The 20,756-nt window shown below is 42.2% G+C and overlaps 1 protein-coding gene across 7 annotated transcripts in view; it reads left to right on the forward strand.

The window, feature by feature from the left end:
• The first annotated feature begins 3,231 nt into the window (after positions 1 to 3,231).
• cabin1 (calcineurin binding protein 1) overlaps positions 3,232 to 20,756 on the forward strand; it is a 40,027-nt gene continuing 22,502 nt past the window's right edge. For 5 of the 7 annotated variants that reach the window (XM_070546522.1, XM_070546524.1, XM_070546525.1 and 2 more), the window contains exons 1-28: positions 3,232 to 3,406; positions 3,735 to 3,814; positions 3,925 to 3,983; positions 4,085 to 4,177; positions 4,272 to 4,385; positions 5,107 to 5,241; positions 5,379 to 5,559; positions 5,634 to 5,763; positions 5,875 to 6,024; positions 6,231 to 6,535; positions 6,638 to 6,815; positions 6,890 to 7,023; positions 7,100 to 7,317; positions 8,868 to 8,940; positions 11,804 to 11,991; positions 12,071 to 12,208; positions 12,282 to 12,470; positions 12,669 to 12,911; positions 12,990 to 13,143; positions 13,236 to 13,351; positions 13,427 to 13,588; positions 14,977 to 15,183; positions 15,265 to 15,410; positions 15,690 to 15,951; positions 16,119 to 16,289; positions 17,413 to 17,502; positions 17,587 to 17,747; positions 17,840 to 18,051. In XM_070546522.1, coding sequence (XP_070402623.1) covers positions 3,981 to 3,983; positions 4,085 to 4,177; positions 4,272 to 4,385; positions 5,107 to 5,241; positions 5,379 to 5,559; positions 5,634 to 5,763; positions 5,875 to 6,024; positions 6,231 to 6,535; positions 6,638 to 6,815; positions 6,890 to 7,023; positions 7,100 to 7,317; positions 8,868 to 8,940; positions 11,804 to 11,991; positions 12,071 to 12,208; positions 12,282 to 12,470; positions 12,669 to 12,911; positions 12,990 to 13,143; positions 13,236 to 13,351; positions 13,427 to 13,588; positions 14,977 to 15,183; positions 15,265 to 15,410; positions 15,690 to 15,951; positions 16,119 to 16,289; positions 17,413 to 17,502; positions 17,587 to 17,747; positions 17,840 to 18,051 — 4,153 coding nt within the window. In that variant the 5' untranslated portion in view covers positions 3,232 to 3,406; positions 3,735 to 3,814; positions 3,925 to 3,980. The remainder of the gene's footprint in view (positions 3,407 to 3,734; positions 3,815 to 3,924; positions 3,984 to 4,084; positions 4,178 to 4,271; positions 4,386 to 5,106; positions 5,242 to 5,378; positions 5,560 to 5,633; positions 5,764 to 5,874; positions 6,025 to 6,230; positions 6,536 to 6,637; positions 6,816 to 6,889; positions 7,024 to 7,099; positions 7,318 to 8,867; positions 8,941 to 11,803; positions 11,992 to 12,070; positions 12,209 to 12,281; positions 12,471 to 12,668; positions 12,912 to 12,989; positions 13,144 to 13,235; positions 13,352 to 13,426; positions 13,589 to 14,976; positions 15,184 to 15,264; positions 15,411 to 15,689; positions 15,952 to 16,118; positions 16,290 to 17,412; positions 17,503 to 17,586; positions 17,748 to 17,839; positions 18,052 to 20,756) is intronic. The other 2 variants (XM_070546526.1, XM_070546523.1) reach the window with 2 other exon arrangements.

A 20,756-nucleotide genomic window follows, 5' to 3' on the forward strand; every position in this document is an offset into this window, starting at 1 on the left:
ATCACTCCCTGATTAAACCATATTTAATTTATTGTTTGGAAATTTGAGGAGCCACATTCAAAACTTTTATGCAACCTTTGTTCATTTTACAAAAACGAGCATTGAGGATCATTAATAACAGTAAATATAGAGATCACTCTAATCCATTATTCATTAGATATAAAATACTGAAATTTCCTGACATGGTAGAGTGGAAAATATTGCAAATAATGTACAGAGCGAATACGAGTATTTTACCAACTAATATTCAGCAAAATGTTTCAAAGTAAGTGGGTACATGTTAAAAGTGATTGATGTCTTTAAAAAACCTAAATTCAGAACCAAAATGAAGGAATGTAATATTTCTGTAAATGGTGTAAGATTGTGGAATGCCCCTAACAAAGAAATTAAAGAATCTGCTGCAGTCATACCAGCGCATGGACGCACCATCTCTGCTTCACCTCCTCCTGAACTTTGATCTCCTGAACTTTATGTATATATATATATATATATATATATATATATATATATGATAAATGATAAATGACCCGCACTTGTATAGCGCCTCTCAGAGTAAGGACTCCAAAGCCCTTTACACTACAGTGTATCATTCATCCACTCATTCACACACTGATGGTGATGAGCTACGATGTAGCCACAGCTGCCCTGGGGTGCACGGACAGAGGCGAGGCTACCGAGCACAGGCGCCACCGGTCCCTCCGACCACCATCAGCAGGCAAGTTGGGTTAAGTGTCTTGCCCAAGGACACGACAGCAGAATTCTCTGTCCGGAGCCATGATCGAACCTGCAACCTTCCGATTACTGGACAACCCGCTCAACCTGTTGAGCTACTGCTGCCCCCATACAGTATATGTACAGAAATATATTCTGTTGGAGATGTTTTATATATTACTGTCTTAAATGCTCCTTTTTAAGTAATCATATGTTAAGGTTGGTTTATGCTTGACGCGTCCGCGAGGTCCGCACGGCTCCGCGCGGAAAAGTTGCATCATTTTGCGTCATTTTAACAACCACGCCCCTCCACCGCGTCTCCGCACGGCCCAAGATTTCCGCAACGCGCAGCTCGGAAAATTTCTAACCACGCGGACGGATGGACGCGGAAAAACATGGCGAACCGGCAAGAAATAGTATGGCAGAGGTTCGTAAATACAGACATTTGTATGATTCAGCTCTCAGAGATCACCGTGATCAACATGTTGTTAATAATTCTTGGAGAGAAATAGCTCGCACTGTCGGAAAAGCCAAGGGCGCTGTTAAAAATGCTGAAGTGCCATGTTGTAAACAGTCATTTCTACTTCTACTATGGTGTAGTGTTGGATGCATGCCGTAGAGCTCCATGCTGCCCCGTTCAGTTTGGGAGAATATTGGCTCACCGCAGAGACGAGCCGCATGAACCATAAACGCTGCGAGTTGTGAAGCGCGTTCCATCCGCGAGCCGCATCACCAAGCAGAAAGTGAATGCGTCAAGCATAAACCAAGCTTTAATAAGAAAGCCACAGAGTTCTTTCTCCTTCTCTATTACTGTGGAATGCGGCAGATAAGCCCTGATGTTTGTCTGCATGGGGGTTGGGAAGTAGCCTGCCTAACAGGTATCCATGGTTACTGAGTTTCTGGCTGTCAGTCATAAATTAAGACTTCCTTTCTGGAATGGTCTGCTTGGCAACAGGGAAGCTAGCAGTCACCCCTGCAACTTGAGACTTCCTTTTTAGAAGGTCCCGCCTTAGATAGAAGCAACAGTGTTTGCTATTGGTTAAGTGTGGACAGTGATGGATTGTTCTTTGTCTCTGTCTGTCTGTTTTTCAATAAAACCAGCTGAAGATAGAGAATGCCCCAGAGAGTTTATTGGAACAGGGCCTGAACCCGGTTCTGAGCCAGTCTCTCTCTCTGCTGTCTCCTCACAGCGTAAAAAACCTACTGACTTCCTCTTCTGTGTGGTTCATTTCAGGGTTAAGTCTCAGGATTTAAAAATACCCAACATATTCCTTTTAGCTTTATTAAGATAATGAGGCTAAATTGTTAACGGCAACCAAAGTGTGGATTCAAATAGTCTCCAACCAAGGGCGCTATTTCCTCCCCTCCTTGTTAATTTTGTGTCTCAATTTGATATGAATGAATGAATGAATGAATGAATGAATGAATGAATGAATGAATGAATGAATGAATGAACCTTTTCAAATTTACATTATTATAACAGTAGTATCATTGTACACATATAGGTTATGAAATGGAACAATTGAAATTGTAATGGATTGAAGCCACTGCTTATTTTCTCCATTCCAAGTATCATCATGTTACATAGAAACAATTATGTAGGATAAAAATTAAATAAAATACAAAGGTTTTAAAAAATAAGAGAAAAAATATTACAATTAAAAATTCAAATATAAAAATATAATAATTATAATAGTGAAATATAAAAAATGAAATAAAATATAAAATAAAGCTAAGGCATAAAAATAAAACATTCAGACCAATACAATGAATTACAAATATTAATGGAATGAAAGGAAAGAAAAAAATATGCTAAAAATCAAGGCTTGTTACTTTTATACTGCTGTGTGATTATTTTAGATTGGATAAGTAATCCTGCTATGAGATACATTTGCATTGTTATTTGTGAGTTGTTCATTTGTTATGTTTTGGTATGAATTAATAATGTTGTCTTTGTAGTTGTTTTAAAAGTGACTGATTGTCAGACAGATTTTTTGTTCCTAATCCAGTGAGTTCCAAAGTTTAACGCCTTTTATTGATAAACTCATTTGCTTCAGAGTTGTTCTACAGAATATTTGTTGAAAATCTGACTGTTGTCTTTGTGGTGTCTCTCTTGAATTAGATTTGAAATATTTGTGAACATTATTTGGTACTAGTTTGTATTTGACCTTGTATATGACCAACAGAGTGGAGGGGTTTACATTGGTATGTTCTCCGTAATGTTTTTCATGAATGATTCTTACAGGTGATATCTTGTAACTAGCTGGATTTTGCACTTTGACTCCATACAACCATTGTGTTTAACACTGTAACATGATTAAAGTTGTATTTGTGTTTTTAGCTAAATACTGCGTGTTAGAGCTGCTTCCCCATCTCATTACAATATGTCAACGTTTTATTTTGAAGGACTGGGCAGAAGTTTCTTATTCTAATATCAAAACACCTCATTGGTCAGTTTACATACACCCACGGAGAACTGACCAATAGGTGACGACTTTACTTGTTGGCGGGTAGCGATTGTCTTCCGGGTGTCGCAAATGCGCGTTACATTAATGTCTTACAACTACAAAGGATTGTGAGTAGTTGTAGTTGCAGATTTTATTTTAGCGATTTATAAACCACCTTGTATCGAAATTTTGTATCTCGAGGAAGCTGAAATTTCATATAAGAAAAACAATTTTACCGGAAATGAACAGTAAGTCACCAAGTTTGATAGTGGTGGTTATTAAATAAGCTAATGTTGTTAGCTCACATCTAGCTGATGGAAAGGAAAAAGAGCATTCAGCTTTTTTATTTAAAACTCAATTAACACGATTTTTCTGGTATGAATTGTTCAAAGGTCTGATTGTTGTTACTGCAACCGCTTTAATCTTGCTCCATCTACTGTGATCTGCCCAGTTAGCCACATATGCTAACCATCGACATAAATATATAGATGCTAACCCGGCTAGTTGGCTACAAACCCCTCTAAGCATTTGGTAAAGTCTCATCTCACTGAGCTAACTTTTTTTTTTTTTCCACAGGAATGTGTCAGCGTGTAAAAAACAATTGCCTTTAAGTGTTAGGATTTGGCTCATATAAGTTAAACAGATTTGTAACAAAGGCAAGTTGACTTGCATGGGAAAATATTACTTCTTGCGTAAAAAATAAAAAATTAATCTCAGTTTTTGTCGTTTTAATTTAAAATTTCTCTGCATGTACCTTATCCTGCAGAACCAGACAACAGTTGACATCCTCTAAGGTGGATACTCTTCTTTCTGGTCATTAAAATGGTAAGCAGTGTGTAAAACTTTGAGCTGACACACTACTGGTTTATTTATTTCTATTACAGAGTATTAATAATCCTCTTTCTTGTTTCTGTTGAACTTTACAGATTCGCATAGCAGCTCTGAACGCTGCTTCAACAGCAGCAGATGAATCTCAAGACCCACAGAGAAGTAACAAGAGTCAGACAAAAGAAGCTCAAGTACTTAAAATATGAAGATGAATATTGATTTTAATGTAGATTCTTTAAACACAATAAGTCATTTTCCATTTGTACCTTTTGTGTCTGTTCAAAGGAAGCAGAGGCTTTTGCGTTATACCACAAAGCATTGGATCTTCAAAAACATGACAAGTTTGAAGAGTCTGCCAAAGCTTATCATGAGCTTCTTAAAACTCCACTACTCAAAGAGGTAAAAGGCAATGCAGTAAAATTTTGTAGCCACAATAATGTCATTATAAAGCAGGTTCATTTTTAAAAGATGACTAACATTTAGATGCACAGTTTACACAAACAATTTGATTGTTTTCATAACACTGGTCCGATTTCACAGGTAGTGGTTGTGATCTGAGCTGAGATTGTTTTCATAGACTGTTGGAGGGTTTCATTGGTTACCTGTTTGGCTTTATTAGTAGAGAGTAGGAACCCACAGGAAGAATCTGACAGTATGATGATCCATCCATCCATTTTCCAGGATGTTTTGCAGCTATAATGTTATTTTAATGATTGATGAAAGCATAGTTTCTCTTTCACTTCTGCAGCACATTCTGCTGCACACGAAACCAAACACACATTGTTTCATTAATGGTGCACACAAGGAGAAAGAAAGTGAAAATGTCATTGCATCCATCCTTCAAGCGATGGCCAAGTGATGTTTTAGTGTTTTCTCATTAAAAATATCTGTTGACTTCAATATTTTAGACAAATAAAAGTTTCATGTGGCCTACTCCTCCATGTATCCTACTGCAGGAGGAAGAGAGGTTGAGCATTTGTTCATAAACTGCATCCAACTTTCCTGATTTGTCTGTAAAATTTAAAGTTTGCGCTTATTGCTAAATAAACAATAGTGATTGTTCATGGAGCTGAAACACAACACCGTTAATGTCAAATCTAAGTAATCCTGTTATTTTTAGGCTCTGCCTTCAGAAGATCAGAGAGTGGGTCTCAAACATCCTGGGCTCATGCTGAAATATTCAACGTTTAAAAACCTGGCTAGCATGTCTGCATCACGTGATGACCTGGAGACGGCCATGGAGTTTTATCTGGAGGTAAAACAACATTTGTTATTCTAAGTGTGAGTTTCGTGTGTGTGGATCATTTTTATATTGTGTGCCCATTTTGATGAATACGAATGATACTGATGATGTGAATGTTTCATACATCATTTATTTTTTGCTCATCTCAGGCAGTCATGTTGGATTCCACCGATGTAAACTTATGGTACAAAATTGGCACGGTCGCCGTGCGTCTGGTGCGCATCCCTCTTGCACGTCATGCATTCGAGGAGGGATTGCACTGCAACCCGGATCACTGGCCATGCCTGGACAACCTCATAACTATCCTCTACACACTAAGTGATTACACCTGTACGTGAGGTGTCTTCAAAAGCTCATTACTTATTAGCAAAGAGAAAAGTAACCATCATCTTCATTTCCTTTAGGCTGTTTGTACTTCATTGCCAAAGCTCTAGAAAAGGACCACTGCTACACTAAAGGCCTGGTGTTAAAGGAGAAAATCTTTAAGGAGCAGCCGTGTTTGAAGCAAGATACAATGCAGATGTTTGTGAAATGGTAGAGACGAGTCACATTTTAGTTCTCACTGTTTTCATGATGTTCTCTAGCTGTAACTCTGCTCTTTCACATCACCTCACCCTCGTATTTTCTGTGTGGATTGTTTTTCAGCAATGTGTCTGTTCACTATGTGGAGGTGGAGGAAGAGGAGCGCAGGGCCATCGTGGAGGAGGCGCTGGAGATCAGGAGGCGCAGGCAGACACTCTCTCTGTGCAAACCCAAACCTGACCTGATCCTGGTTCAGCCCATTCGCTCTCTCTCGTTAGTTCATGTTTGGGGTTTTGAGCCAATCGTGATTTATTTTGTTGTTTAGAATTGCAATCAACTTCTGTCAGTAAGTTGTTAATAATGTGTTCTGTGGTGAAACATATCTCATTTAAAATATATATTTTGATATGTATACATATGTGGTTGTTGCTGTATCATTTCATCTGTAAATCAGCAGGTCCTCCTCTGTCTCATCTTAGATGGAGGCATGTTGGTGAAAGCCTCGTTGCCATGTTTAAACACCAGACCACATGTGAGCCGCCGAGGCCCAGTCTTGGTCAAAGAATCGACTTATCTGAATACCGGGACCCAAACTACTTCCAGAACCTCCCACAGCCGAGTAGTCCTGTCAGTATAGGTCACCCGGCAGTGCTGAGCAGCCCCAGTTCATCCCTGCCTCCAGTTATCTTCCCTGAGTCGGCAGCTCTGCTTCAGACTGGTTCTCAACTTCAAATGACCATGGGCCAGGCCACTGTGGAGGTCACCACCTCTGCCCCTCCTACGGGTTAGCCATCGTGTTTCCTGCCAACCTAAATGTTTTCAGAAATATTTTTCCTTGGTCATTTGTAAGTATGTTATTATTTGAAATATGTTTTTGCATTTCCAGCTACAGGGATGGATATTTCTCTGACCGATAAAGTGAAGAAAGCTCCAAAAAGGAAACGTGGGATGGAGGAAAGTGGGGAAACGGCCAAGCGTCGCTCTGCTCGTGTTCGAAACACAAAATGCAAAAAGGAGGAGAAGATTGATTTTCAGGAACTGCTTTTTAAATTCCTGCCTTCCAGGTAGCTTGAACTAAATCTGATACAGTGGTCATTTCAGGATATATTTTTATTAGTAATTTTTTTGTATGTTTTAGGTTGAGGAAGTTTGATCCTGATAACGATGACGAGAGTTTGGGTAATCTTGAGACTCCGTGTGATGGGAAGGAGAACATCCAGCCTCTCCATGGCAGCTGCTTACCAGCTGACACGGTTGAATACATGGAATGTGGTACGTGATTCATGTTCACGGCACGTGTTCTTCTGTGCTTTGATTTTAAATGGACTCTGCTTTCTGGTTTTCATAGAGCAACAGGACGTCCATAACTTCTTGCTCCATAACATGACCAACGGTGGGATACTGGATCTGATGATGCGCTACCTGAAAGCAGTCGGTCAGAAGTTCATGGAGGAGTGGCCTCGGGGCCTGGCTGCTGTGGTGCTGGAGGTCTATCAGTCCTGGAGGAAGCACAGCTGTGGACTCCCAAACCCGCTCCTACGGGACTGCAGCAACCAACACATCCGGGTAAATACCAGGGAAACGGTTCCATTTTAGGATTTCATTAACTTTCTCTCAACTAGACTGAATGTTTATGGTTTTCCACTAAAGAGCAAGTCACCCTCCTACCACAGTCTAACTCCACTCCCATTTCTTGTTTGAAAAATGCGCCACAAGGAGGCATTGCCTGGCAGACCGAGAGGGCGGAGCTGCTAACGAATACACACACAGGCTCACAGTGGCATTGTGGCATCTTATGGTACCAGTTAACGTCGTAGGGTACCTCTTAGCCAATAGCGATGGCAGATTTAAATTCAAATGCAGTGCAGATTTCTTACCTGAAGGGGGCGCAACACTTATAATTTTAGGCAGAATATTTAAATTTGAGCTAAGATCCACTTAAGTGTCTAATTATTGACTACATGTGCCTACAGCACGATTAGACACCTATTTATATAGTTTATCAGCAAAACAAAGTGGATTTGGGGGTGACTTGCTCTTTAAGAAGAATCTGGCAAAGAGAATGACTTAAAAAAAGAACAGGTGTTTTTTAGGTAATGACCTTTTTAAAAGAAAAAAAAATTGTTTTTTGAATGAAAGTTGAACCGACGTCTTTTCTGGCCATGACATTGTTTCATTTGGAAGTTTAATCATTAAAATTTAGGCTTCTTATTACTGTGTTACTATAAATAAATATCATTACAGTAATAAAATATCATTAGTGGAATAAAAAACATTTCCGAATGCCATCTGAGTAGAAAACTCTGCCTGGATTTGAACCCGGATCCCCAGCGTGTAAAAAAGATGCCGTACCATTTGAGCTATCTCTCTGACGTCACCTAGTTGACGTACACTTACAACGTGCTATATGTTTATGTTTATTCATTTAACAGACGCTTTTATCCAAAGCGACTTACAATTTATAACCTATAGGGCATGTTGTGATCTGTGGGGGAAACCGGAGGAAACCCACACATGCATGGGGAGAACACGCAACTCCACGCAGAAAGGCCGCAGCCGAGCCCAGTTTTGAACCTGCAACCTTCGTGCTACGAGGCAACAGTGCTAACCACTGCGCCACCATGCAGCCCACATATGTTAAACTACACCTAACTAGTTGTCTAAATATCAATTATACATGTAGCTGTAGACATGTACAAATATATCTGAATGGATTTTTAGGGAATTTTTTGTTACATATGTTTTAACTAATTTCAGACGTCCGACAGCGACCATTTTTAGCCGTGGACCCTGTATTATTGTCCCGACTATTGTTTGCTGTTAGTGTCAACCGGCGCAGCCATGTTTGTTTTGCTTGATACTATCATCAAAACTAAGTCCCATCCTAAAGCACAATACTGACACACGATTGGTCCGGCCTGTTTTAGGCTGGAGGTCGGACGGTTTGAACTGGAGCGTTACAAGATGGATTCTCCTGAGTTTGGAAAACTCCAAATCTTGCGAGAATTCATCTTGCAACGCAAGGGTAGCCAGGAACACTACTGTCATTTGTCACTCTGTACCATTTATTTTTCCTTCCCCCTGACTTACTGAAAGTGTGTTTTCTACACACACAGGAAATGTTGACAATGAGCTTGGCCTGCATGGAGCTGCAGCTGGAACAATGGTTACACAACAAAGGGAAGATCAGTAAGTCTCACTGGCATCACATTAGACTGATTATTCACTGATTAAATCTGGTATCTCTTCAATAAAACAAAACATCAAAACTTGAATGTTAAAAAATGGTTTTTGCTTCATGTCTATTCATTTTCCAAAACTTGTTAACTTACTGTCTGAAAGAGTTCTTTGGTAGTTGCTAAAACTAAACAGAAACATAAATGATTGTATTGATTTTAATTATCTGTGTTTTAGGGCTGTAACAATATTGGCAATATCGCGATATCGCCGTAGTAAAATGGCCACAATGTTGCTGTGGTTTTGTCACAATATTGTACAGTACATCTTGAGGTAAAAATAACACTTTTCACTCTGCTCCACAGGAGCAAAGCAAAGTAAACTACATAGACCATGATCCTTTGCGTCCGCGTCATTGGCCAGTTCACCAATAGGGAGCGTAAGTCACTTCATGCAAGTCAATAGGGCTAAAAACACTATTTTCTAATTGCGCTTGTTTTGTGGCATGGATTTCACATATGATGTCCGTGAATTTTAAAGACACATTTTGATACCAAAAACTTGCTTATTTTCGAACGGGGAGGGATGCTATTTTAGGTTTTGTGTGAAAATAAGTTCAGGACTACAAATGCACTTCATGAAAGTGACTTCATCGAACCAGACACGAAGAAAACTGAGGGAAAAGGGCTGTAAGTTCAGCAAACTTCCCACAGGTGACTGTGCATCCTCCTGTCTCCCACTGCCTTGGGGGGTGCCACAAGGTTCCGTTCTCGGGCCATTGCTGTTTTTTATCTACCTTCTGCCTCTGGGCAAAATCCTGAATCCACACAGCCTGAGCTATCACATTTACGCTGATGACTGTCAATTATATGTAGCAGTGGATGAGAAGAATGCGGGCTCGCGATTGGCTGCATATTTAGACAACGTGAAGGGCTGGCTGGCATCCAACTTCTTAAAGTTAAATGAAAGGAAGGCTGAGTCTATTGTTTTTGACCCCCACAACCACCATGGCTCTCACCAGGGTTTCCCCCGGGAAATGAGTTAAGCCTGGCGGCTTCGGCCGTTGGGGTGGGGTCGCGCGCTTCGTCCCGCAGCGCTTCTCCGTAAGAACGGGGGGGGGGGGGGGGGGGGGGGGGGAGGGGGTTGCACACATTTTGCTGCTGTTTCTCACCAGTATCAGCTAATGGAGGGCTCTAGTTTCGTTGCGCTGTTTGTGTCATCCAACATGGTAAGGTCGAGGAGGGGGGCGGGGCATGACGCTTAGCTTGGCGGGTGGGCAAGCAAAGCCAGGCGGGCCACCAGGCTTATAAAGCGCTGGGGTAACCCTGCTCTCACTCTGTTTGTGACCTTTTAACCTTCAACCCCAAACAGTGCGTGACAAGTCTCGGGGTAAAACTAGATGCTGAACTCTCAATGGCCCCACAGATAAACTCCGTAGTGGGGTCTTGCTTTTATCAGCTTCGCTGCTTTACTTGCCTCAGACAATTCTTGAAACTGAGGCGTTTGGAATCAGTCATCTACGCCTTCATTACCTCTCACCTGGTCTTTGCAAACGCCCTCCTAGTTGGTGCTCCGGTCTCTGCCCTGAATCGGCTGCAGGTCGTCCAGAACATTGCTGCCAGGTTCTTGACAAATACACACCGACGTAGCCATATTACCCCTGTCCTGGTACATCTTCATTGGCTCCCTGTCATTTTCAGAGTACAGTTTAAGTTATTGACTTTTCTATTTAAAGCACTCAATGACGTGGCACCTCCCTATCTCCCTGACCTGCTCACTCCCTATGTACCTACGTGCACGTTGAGGTCGGCTGACCTCCTGCTGCTGTGAACGCCCCAGATGCGATACAAATCGCGGGGTGAACGATCATTTGGGCATGCTGCCCCAAAGCTGTGGAACTCGTTACCCATTGGAGTTCGGCAGGCTCTATCATTGGTGGTTTTTAAGACCCACTTCTACGATGTGGCTTTTAGACAGTAACTCGTTTTAGTGTTTTATTGTGTTCTTAGTATTCCTCATGTTTTATCTGCTTTTGATTAGTGTTTTTATCTTCTGTTTTAGTTGCTTAGATTGGTTGTGTTTTGGTTTAGCCTGTGCAGCACTTTGGGCAGCTCCCATGCTGTGTTTTAAACGTGCTATATAAATAAACAATGGTATGGTATGGTGGGAGGAAAGAACCACCATAAATCTGGTCATTTGGTAAGTAGCAGCTACTTTGGGGAGAGGAGATTATGTGGTGACGTCACATATGCCTTGTGCTGATTTCTAGTTTGTAGTCATGCTAATTACGGACTTTCACAAGCGAATAAATCTCAAAGTACGTGACTGGCGTGGTCGAAACACCCATCATCACTTTTCGTTTAAATTTTAGTACAACATATGTGAGATCCAGGGCACAAGGCTAAGCGATTAGAAATAGCGTTTTAGCCCCGTTGACTTGCATTCATTTTTTCATTCTTCCGGGGACCCATGATGCGGAAGTGACTTAGCCTCCCTATGGGAGTGCGTGCAGCCCACACAGCCTGGCATTTTTAGTGTCTGGGTATTTTTATTTATTGAATGGGCTGTTTTTATAATGCCTTTATTTTGATTGTTATTTCCGTTCCTGTGTTGCCATTTCTTTTATAAACATATGTCGAGTTGTTACTTGAATTTTGCACTTAATGGCTTTTCAGGCTGTTCAAAATGTCATAATGATAATAAGTTAATGACAAATGCACCAATGACCAGTGAAAGTATTTTATGTTGTGAGTCTTGTTATTGTGAGCCTCCCCACAATATTGCAATAAATATCGTACCGTGAGGTTCATATCGCGACGATATTGAATCGTGAGATTTGGATATTGTTACACCCCTACTGTGTTTATATGTCTAGTTCCCCCAAAGAGAGGCTTGGGAGCTCTAAGCAGCGATGTAGCTGATGAGAGACTTCCTGGCCAACACTTCCAGAGTGATTTGTTGCTCCTGGCTTTGGGTTCTTCCCAAAGAGATTTATTTGAAGATGACTGGTTAGATGTGATGACACGTGTGTACTGGCTAAAGGCACGATTCCTAGCCCTACAGGTAGGGTCTACATCTCTCTGGTTTGTGTGTTCAGTGTTGAGTGTTCCCTGTAAGCCTGTGCTTCTTCTGCTTTTCACAGGGAGACATGGACTTGGCCCTTGAGAGCTATGATGTTTGTGTGGGCCTTTTGCAGAGCAAACAAAAGACCCCTGATGGCAAACATTACACGGTCAACCTGCCTAACCTGCGTGTAGATGCAGCCATATCAGTAGAAGAGGTCCGTGAGCTAATTTATTTGATTTATTATTTCTAATCAGCTGATAAACTGAGACGGTTTCCTCTCTCCACAGATTGATAAGAGGCTGAAGTCACTGGAGCGGTGTCAGTCTTTAGAGGAGATCCAGCGCCTCTTTGAGTCTGCAGACTTTGAGTCTGTCGTTCGTCTGCTGCAGCCAACTCTAAATTATGGAAACAGGAGTAAATCTCTGGAGTTTGTGAGCTCGACACCGGAGCGCCCGGCACAGTTGATGCTACTGCAGGTTTGAACTGCTCCCCTTAAAAAATAAACGTTCTCCACTTCATAAACAAGTTCCAAAGATCTGTTGTTTTAATTAGTCAGAATGTTGGATATGATGAATAGCCTCACCATCACCAGGTATCGGGGGTTTCTGCTGGGTAAATGCGGTGATATCAGTAGGGCCTCCTCGTATGGTCTGAGTTTGATCTCGTTGTCCCAGAACTCCCTGTTGAAGCTGCAGGACCACCAGCAGTGTTTGGAGTGCAGCGAGCTGGCTCTAAACGAGGCTCTGCAGCAGCTCAACGCCGCTCCAGACGGCTCTTCCCCCAGCAAGGAGGAGTGGGTCAGCATCATCGGAAAGTTACTGGATGGAATCGACGTCTGCTTAACCAAAGACTCTAAGCTTCTGAGCAATTTGCCTCATCTGTCTAGCGTGGCTCGACTAGCCAACAACCTGATTCAGGTTTGGCAGGAGTGGGAGGAAACGGCAGCTAAAATATGATGGAAATTTGAGAATTTATTGTTTGCTTCTGTTATACAGCTCATAGATCTCAGCATGAGTACGTCAGATGATCCCAAAGAGCTGTATTTCTTCTCGGTTGTGCCTTGGATAATCCTGTACCGCATTATCAAACACGAGGAGGCCGCTTTCGACTGTATGCTCCAACAACACGTGTCTTTAGACGACGATGAAGGCATGTTGTCCGTTTTTCTGTCCTTTAGCTTCACCTCGGTGCTAATACCCATTGTTCCTTTTGGTGACTCGTAGTTTTTCTTGATTTTCCAGATGAGTCAGACACTCCCATGCTTCCCTCCTCCCTGATGCTGCTGAGTACAGCTCATGAGTATCTTGGTCGTCGGGCTTTATGCTGCAGTTCAGACGGTGCCCTCATCAAGTTCTTTGTAAGATTCCTTTTCTTAACTAATAGTGTAAAATACAAACATGGAGCCATTTAATGACTATTCTGTCTACTTTAGATCGGGGTTTTGGAAAAAGAGTTTACCACTACAGCCAATATTGACTCCCATCCTTATAAAGAAGAGCTGGAAATGGCCTTGGAGCAATGCTTCTTCTGCTTGTATGCCTACCCCAGTAAGAAGAGCAAGGCCCGGTACCTGGAGGACCACTCTTCTCCACAGGTCATTAATTAATTAATTAATAATTATCATTTATTGCATGATTTAGAAGGGACCCACCCCATCAGATATTAGTCTGCTGGTTATTTAGATAAAGTCCCATTAGTTGTCACATACACAGGTGTGTGTGCGAAATTTATTCTCCGCATTTGACCCATCCCCTGGGGGAGCGGTGAGCTGCAGAAAAGCCGCGCTCGGGAACTATTTGGTGGTTTAACCCCTCAATCCAACCCCTTAATGCTGAGTGTCAAGCAGGGAGGCATTGGGTCACATTTTTTCAAAGTGTTTGGTATGACCCGACCAGGAATCGAACCTCTGATCTCCCAGTCTCAGGGCGGACACTCTACCACTAGGCCACTGAGAAAGGTTGTCTCATTTACCCGACACATTACTGAGCAGTTCTTTAAACGTGATGAAGAGGTGGCTCGTTTAGTGTTTCTTATCCCTTTTAGCAAATTATATAAGACCTACTCCCCTGTATCCGTTTTGTTAGTCAGGGACGCTCAGTAGGTGTCAGCTAAAGGCATTCAGGCTGTAGGAATTATATTATTTGATGGATTTAGAAATGTAAAGGTTTTAGCCACACTTTCTAGTTTATAGACGTCGCTACAGGAAGTCTTGTCCTCAGAGACGGTCTGATTCTCTAAAAATGTTTAATTAGAGTGATTCATTGCAGCATACAGCCCCCAATCCCAGTCACTTTATTTTTGTCACTCTTGTGACCAACCACTAGTGGGAGGTGTTGCTTTTAGAGCCTTTTATCCTCTTAGTTCAGCAGAATAAAACTGGTTTAGAGCTGCAACTGTCCTTCTGAAAAAATAACATTTATATTGTTTGAAGAATATCTACAGAAAAAGGACAGAGGGACACTGAAAAAAGGTCTTCATTTACCTTCTGAGAGTAAAATGAGATTTCTGGGGGGAAAAAGGTTAGAACTCCGAGATTAAAAACAGGAGTCTGACTTTAATCTGAGATTAAATTCAGGAATCTTTTGTCTCTTCCATAAATATTTATAGTAGGACATTTGTTGTCATTTTAGTTTCTATTATTAAGTTTTAAAAATAAGGAGAAAAAAATGTCCAGCTTTTGAAAAGTTTATGTATTTTCCCCCAGTGGGATGTTCTATATTGCTGGTATTTATATTTCGGGGGGCGGGGGGTTATAATTTTAGTGAGGGTAATTAAGTCAGACTAGAAGATCCAAAGAGAAATGTGTGGTTGCAGAGCTACAGGCTGCAGATCTCTGAACTATGGGACAGTATTTCTGACTGTAAATGTACAAAACCACAGTTCTGCAGAAAGTCATTGGTTTTTTTTTTTTTTTACTCACACACATGCACACACACACACGCTAATGACGTGGTTGTGATGGAACTGCTTCACGTTCTACAGGTCGAACTCTTGTGGAGCGATGCCCTCTTCATGTTCCAGTATTTCAAACCAAAGTCGTTGCCGGAGTTCGACAGCTACAAGACCAGCACCGTGTCTGCAGAACTGGCCAATCTGCTGAGAAGATTTGCCACCATCGCTCCCCCGAGTGACACTCCCGTCCTCACCATGGAGGAAGTGGCTGCCTACATCGAGGGCTTGACAGATAAGGTCAGCAGGGGCTTGTCGTATGCATGTTTCATACATTTTATGGAGTTTGTAATTGCAAATCATTATTTTGATCTCTTTAAGGCCCCGTGTCTTCCTGCGGGCAGTGCCCCCCCACCTCCGATCATCAATGAGATTTACTACCTGCTGGCTGATTACCATTTCAAGAACAAGGAGCAGTCCAAAGCCATCAAGTTCTACATGCATGATATCTGCGTGTGTCCCAACAGGTGGCTCAGCGCTGCACCCGTCTACTAAATCCTGTCATCTCTGTTCTCCCTTTAAGGACTCCACTTTGTTACTTTTCTGAAATCAAAGGCGTAGCCGTCCTCAAAGGAATTCACATCATTGTTTCAAACTAAAATGATCTTTTGTTGAAATTCTTTGGTCATTTCATTTGTTTTTCATCTTGGTCGTTTAATCGAGTTAGATGTGTTGTTTCCTTGTCTTTGTTTTTGTGTGTTTTCTAGAAAAGCCAAACTGAAGTTTTCATTGACATCTGTCTTTAGATTTGACTCCTGGGCAGGTATGGCGCTAGCCAGAGCCAGCCGGATCCAAGAAAAGCTCAATTCCAATGAGCTGAAAAGCGACGCGCCCATTTGGAAGCACTCCCAGGCCATCCTTAAGTGCTTCAAGAGAGCCCTGGAGATCGACAGCTCCAACCTGTCCCTCTGGATCGAGTACGGAACTATTTCATACGCGCTGCACTCATTTGCCTCACGACAGCTCAAACAGTGGCGAAACGAGCTCCCCCCAGATGTTGTTAAGCAGGTGAGGTGTGAGCTGCCCGTTTATTATCCCGTGACAGCTTCAGATCGTGTCAAGCGTGTAACAGTCTCACTGAACCACTGTCATGCTCTGTTTCAGCGTTTTTCTAGAGGGAATTGAGGTGTGTCGCTAATATAAATGATTAGAAAGCTTTTGTCGTGTTGTTTCAGATGGAGGAGAGGAGAGACTCCATGTTGGAGACGTCTCTTCAGTGTTTCCAGGGTGCCTCCCGCTGTGAGGGTGACAGTGATGAAGAAGAGTGGCTCATTCACTACATGCTGGGGAAGATAGCAGGGAAACGCAGAAAGGCCCCAGTGGAATATCTGCAGCTTTATAAAGAGGTAAACCACCGCATCGCTCATTCGGATGAAATCTGCAGCTCCTTCCTGGTTTCTTATCGATTAAGGCTTAGGGGTTCGTAACATTTAACTTCAGAGGGAATCCACTCGACCCGCCCTACAAGAGGATCAGTCAGCCTGATCTGGTATCAGCTGCAGCACTAGAGAAAGTCATCACTGTTTAACTGAGACTTGGGCCTAGTCCACACGCAGCCGGGTTTTTTAAAAACGAATATCCGCCCCTCCAAAAACTTGCATCCACACCACCTCGTTTAAAAAAAACTGTCCACACGTACCCGGATAAATACGTTGTTAAGGACATGCCAGACCTGTAGGCGGCAGTACTTCCCCCGTTCTTAACCTCGTCCTTCGTCTGTGGTCTTCCGCAAGGAGCAGTAATTCCGCTTGCAAAAACAAACAAGCAAAAAGCGCTTGGACAATTGATAAAGCGAGCGCAGCTCTGAGGGCTTCCATGCTGTCGGCTAGTGTAAACACAGGTCGCACACGTGATGTCGGCATTTTTCTGTCGCGGAAAGTGACGTTGCGGACCTTAAAACTCCGGTTTTGTCTGTCCACACGCAGACACCCAAAACGGAGAAAACTTAGATCTTCACTTTGGCCGGAGTTTTTATAAAACTCCGTTTTCGTGTGGATGACAGGCCAAAACGTAGAAAAATATCTACGTTTTGGCAGATCCCCAGCTACGTGTGGACGGGGCCTTAAACTCTAGAGGATTTTTACATTCATTAAATACAACATTAAGTTAAAGGCCTGTTGTTTACTGGAAGAATAATATCCCAAAATGTTTGTGTTGCATATGACTCCGCTGCATTAGCTCAATATCTGTACTGATGACTGAGTCATAGCCTTTTATTAGTTTGGTGTGGCATCCATCTTGAATGGGATTGACATTAAATGGTAATTATTTGTTTGTTCAATGACTGTTACATTATTTCATTATTAAAACTACTATGATTCTGTGAGGAAATACATTATGAATGTCAGCAGTTAAGCTCAGTGATCATCATGTTTATACTTTCAACCTGAACTTCATCCGTTTGGGAGTGAGTTAATGTGAGCAGAGCCTTGGACTGGCCTGTTGACTCTCCTCTGTGCTGTTTTATAGGCGGCACACTATCTGCATGAAGAAGCAGCCAGGTACCCCCGCAAAATTCATTACCATAATCCACCAGACCTGGCAATGGAAGCTCTGGAGGTAAACTTTCACTCCAGACTTGTGATTTTTTTTTTTCAGTGGGGTGTTCCAGAAGTCCAACTCCCCTTTTCTATTTTGCTCTAGTTGCATTTTCGTCTGGGCGCCACCATCCTTAAACTGCTGGAAGCTGATGAACCTGATCTGGACCATGAGCTGTTGTTTGCCTTGCTGGTTGAGGCGGCTACAGGGCCATTTGCAAGAGGGGAGGAGAAGAGTGTGCCAAGCATACCGCGGTCTAATGAAAAGTAAGCCCTGTGAACTGAAACCAACAAGAATTTTAAAACAAATGTTTGAATTCACAGTGGGACGCCCATTCTGGTTTTTTGTTTCATTTCAGGGAAAAACCCTCCTCAATGATGGATGAAGACTTTAATATTTCCTCAGTTTGCATCGCAAACGTTCTCAGCTCTTCCCCTCCATCCGCTGCCACTCCAGGTCTGACTTCCCCTCCTTACGTGGCTACGCCATTTGACCATGATTACGCCAAACGCAAAACGCTCCGAAGGCAGCAGTGGCAGCAGCAGCGGCATGAGGAGCGGCAGGCCGATGGTACAGTCCCAGTCCTGGACACTGTCTCTGGGGTTGGGCTTATTGCCGTTTCTGCACTGGGACAGGAAGCACTGGGGTGTGCTCGGATCACTAATCACCACGCTAAGCGGCTTTGTTTTCAGTTACACTGGGTGAATGGGATGTGGTGAAATGGGCAATATGGCTGCAGATTATTTGATGAATTAGCTTTGCATGATGAAGCAGTTTCTCTGAAGTAACGGGTTTCTGGGTTGAGCTTTGCTGTGAGAGTCAGGGCTTGTGTGTTTGCATATCTGTGTGAGCATGTGATGTCGTAACATCCGTTTGTCGTGGCTGCTTTATTTTTCCTGAGCTTATTTACACAACTTCAGTAGGCAAGTTAAAAATGCTGTAGCTCACACTCCTGCTGCCTCAGAATCCACCAGCCGCTGTTATTTAGCACCTGAACAAAAAAAAATACAAATACACACTGAGACAAATATTATTGAAGTGTGTTGTTTACTTAATATTGCATGTATTTGTACAGATATTGAGGTAAAAATTCTATTTGTTACATATTTGTTATCAGGTCCACTTTTTATTCCAAGGTTTCATTCATTGTTATTCAAGTAGCCTGATTGGAAATAAGCAAATATCTTTCAAAGTTTAATACAAACATTTAAAATTATAAATGAATGAAACATTTTGATTTGAAAGTTACATTTTTAAGACGAGAACAGAAAGGTAATTTATATTTTTAGTAAATGTAGAGTTAAGAGCAGAAAATATCTATTCATGAAAATAAAAGTTAATTTTTGCATTCAAATGTGTTCTTGATGCAGACCAGGCTCATGTTTGTTCGATTCAGGCAGGTTAGGGCTTGCACTTGACGTGCTGTAATATTTTTTATATCAGATAGATCATTTAGATCTTTTGAAGTGGGTTTCTAGGAAAAGGCTGTGAATATTTAATATCTTATTAGTTGTAGATTTGAACAATCTCAGTTTGGACACACTGGGTCATTTCTGATCAGATTGACATGCTAGCGGCTAGTCGCAGCAAGACCAAAACATCTTCAATCTCTAAAGTCAATCACCAATTAACTCTTTACATCCTTGTAGGTTTTAGAGTGCGTTGTACAAACAATTATATTATTAATTATTACTGAGTGCAGGGACACTATTGCTGATCAGAAGCGTTCTCTGATATCCAAACTGAGCTTGTTCATAACCGTTGAACTTATTTCCCAGGATCTGCAGCATCCCTTTTAGAGAAATATTCCAGCAAAGAAAGATTTAAGTTTATTTTTTATTTAAATTGAGCAAAGTGAAATGGTTACAACATGTTTACTCATTGAGAAAATTCATGGCACTTTATGGTACATTCAACAGCTGAAGCTCAAATTATGCCTGGAAAATAAAGCTTTAGTGATTATTTAAAGGCTAAGTTCACTGAGAAATCACTTTTTTACTTGTTTTTGAAATATAATGGGCCACTCTGAGTTCAATAAGCAGGCTAAACGTGACAATAGTCTTCTACCCCATTTCCCACATTAGCCCCTGGTTGAAAACAGATGGGAAAACTCTGATTAGATAAGCCAGTCAGATCTACATCACACTGAAAATTAGCGTTCATGACTCACCATCTTGGCTTGTGGCGTGGGGCGGCGGTGGCACAGGAGTTAAGTGCTCGCCCCGTAATCGGAAGGTTGCAGGTTCGAGCCCCGCTCAGTCTGTCGCTGTCGTTGTGTCCTTGGGCAAGACACTTAACCCACGTTGCCTGCTGGTGGTGGTCGGAGGGACTGGTGGCGCCAGTGCTCGGCAGCCTCGCCTCTGTCAGTGCGCCCCAGGGCAGCTGTGGCTACATTGTAGCTCATCCCCACCAGTGTGTGAATGTGTGTGTGAATGGGTGAATGACTGATTGTGTTGTAAAGCGCCTTGGGGGGTTCCAGGACTCTAGAAGGCGCTATATCAAATACAGGCCATTTACCATTTGTTATGGGGAAGACTGTTTTTCATTTAGTGTCAAGAGAGTAGAGTGAGTCTTGACCAGCAGAAGCTAACTGTTAGCATTAGCAACTCAACCACATGGCAGAACTCCTCCAGGCTTGTGTTATTTGTGGAGCTAAAATGTCAGTGTTGCTAAGGAAACAGTCAGTGGTAGAGTCTCACTGCTGTTAGCCAATCAGAGACAAGGTGTCCAAATATCAGGCATAACTCCAAATCCTGCCATCTTCCACTCACCACTCCTATGGCGAACTTCTACTTCCTGAAACAGGAGTGTTAGATATTTTTTTTACATAAACTGACTTACAAGCCATTCATTTCTACTAGAGTCTGCTACAGGTATGTAGAAAAACAAGTGAACTTGGTCTTTTAACAAAGCAGAAACATCTGTCCACCCTCCACATCCATGTGGGATGTGTAGTTAGTGCAGATAACGCAGCCGTATTGCCCAGTTTTGTCACCCTTTCCAGATTCCTTCCCACCTACCCCCCACCCCCCCACCCACCTGCCTGCTACCTCTTTTGCCTGCTTGCTTTTACCACCTGCTTTGCCGTTTATCTGCATGTAATTCTGATGCAGTGGTTGTTTTCACAGCTGGACAACGTCAGTCCTTTGATCTCAATCCACTAAATTGTCTGCTGTGTCACATTTGATTTCAGTGTGGTGTGTGGGGAATTTCACAGAACAAGAGACGAGAGATGCTTCAAATTCTTACACGATTCATGTTTGCTCTCCTCCGAA

Source organism: Nothobranchius furzeri, chromosome 17 (genome assembly GCF_043380555.1).
Source record: "Nothobranchius furzeri strain GRZ-AD chromosome 17, NfurGRZ-RIMD1, whole genome shotgun sequence".
Classification (NCBI taxonomy): domain Eukaryota; kingdom Metazoa; phylum Chordata; class Actinopteri; order Cyprinodontiformes; family Nothobranchiidae; genus Nothobranchius; species Nothobranchius furzeri.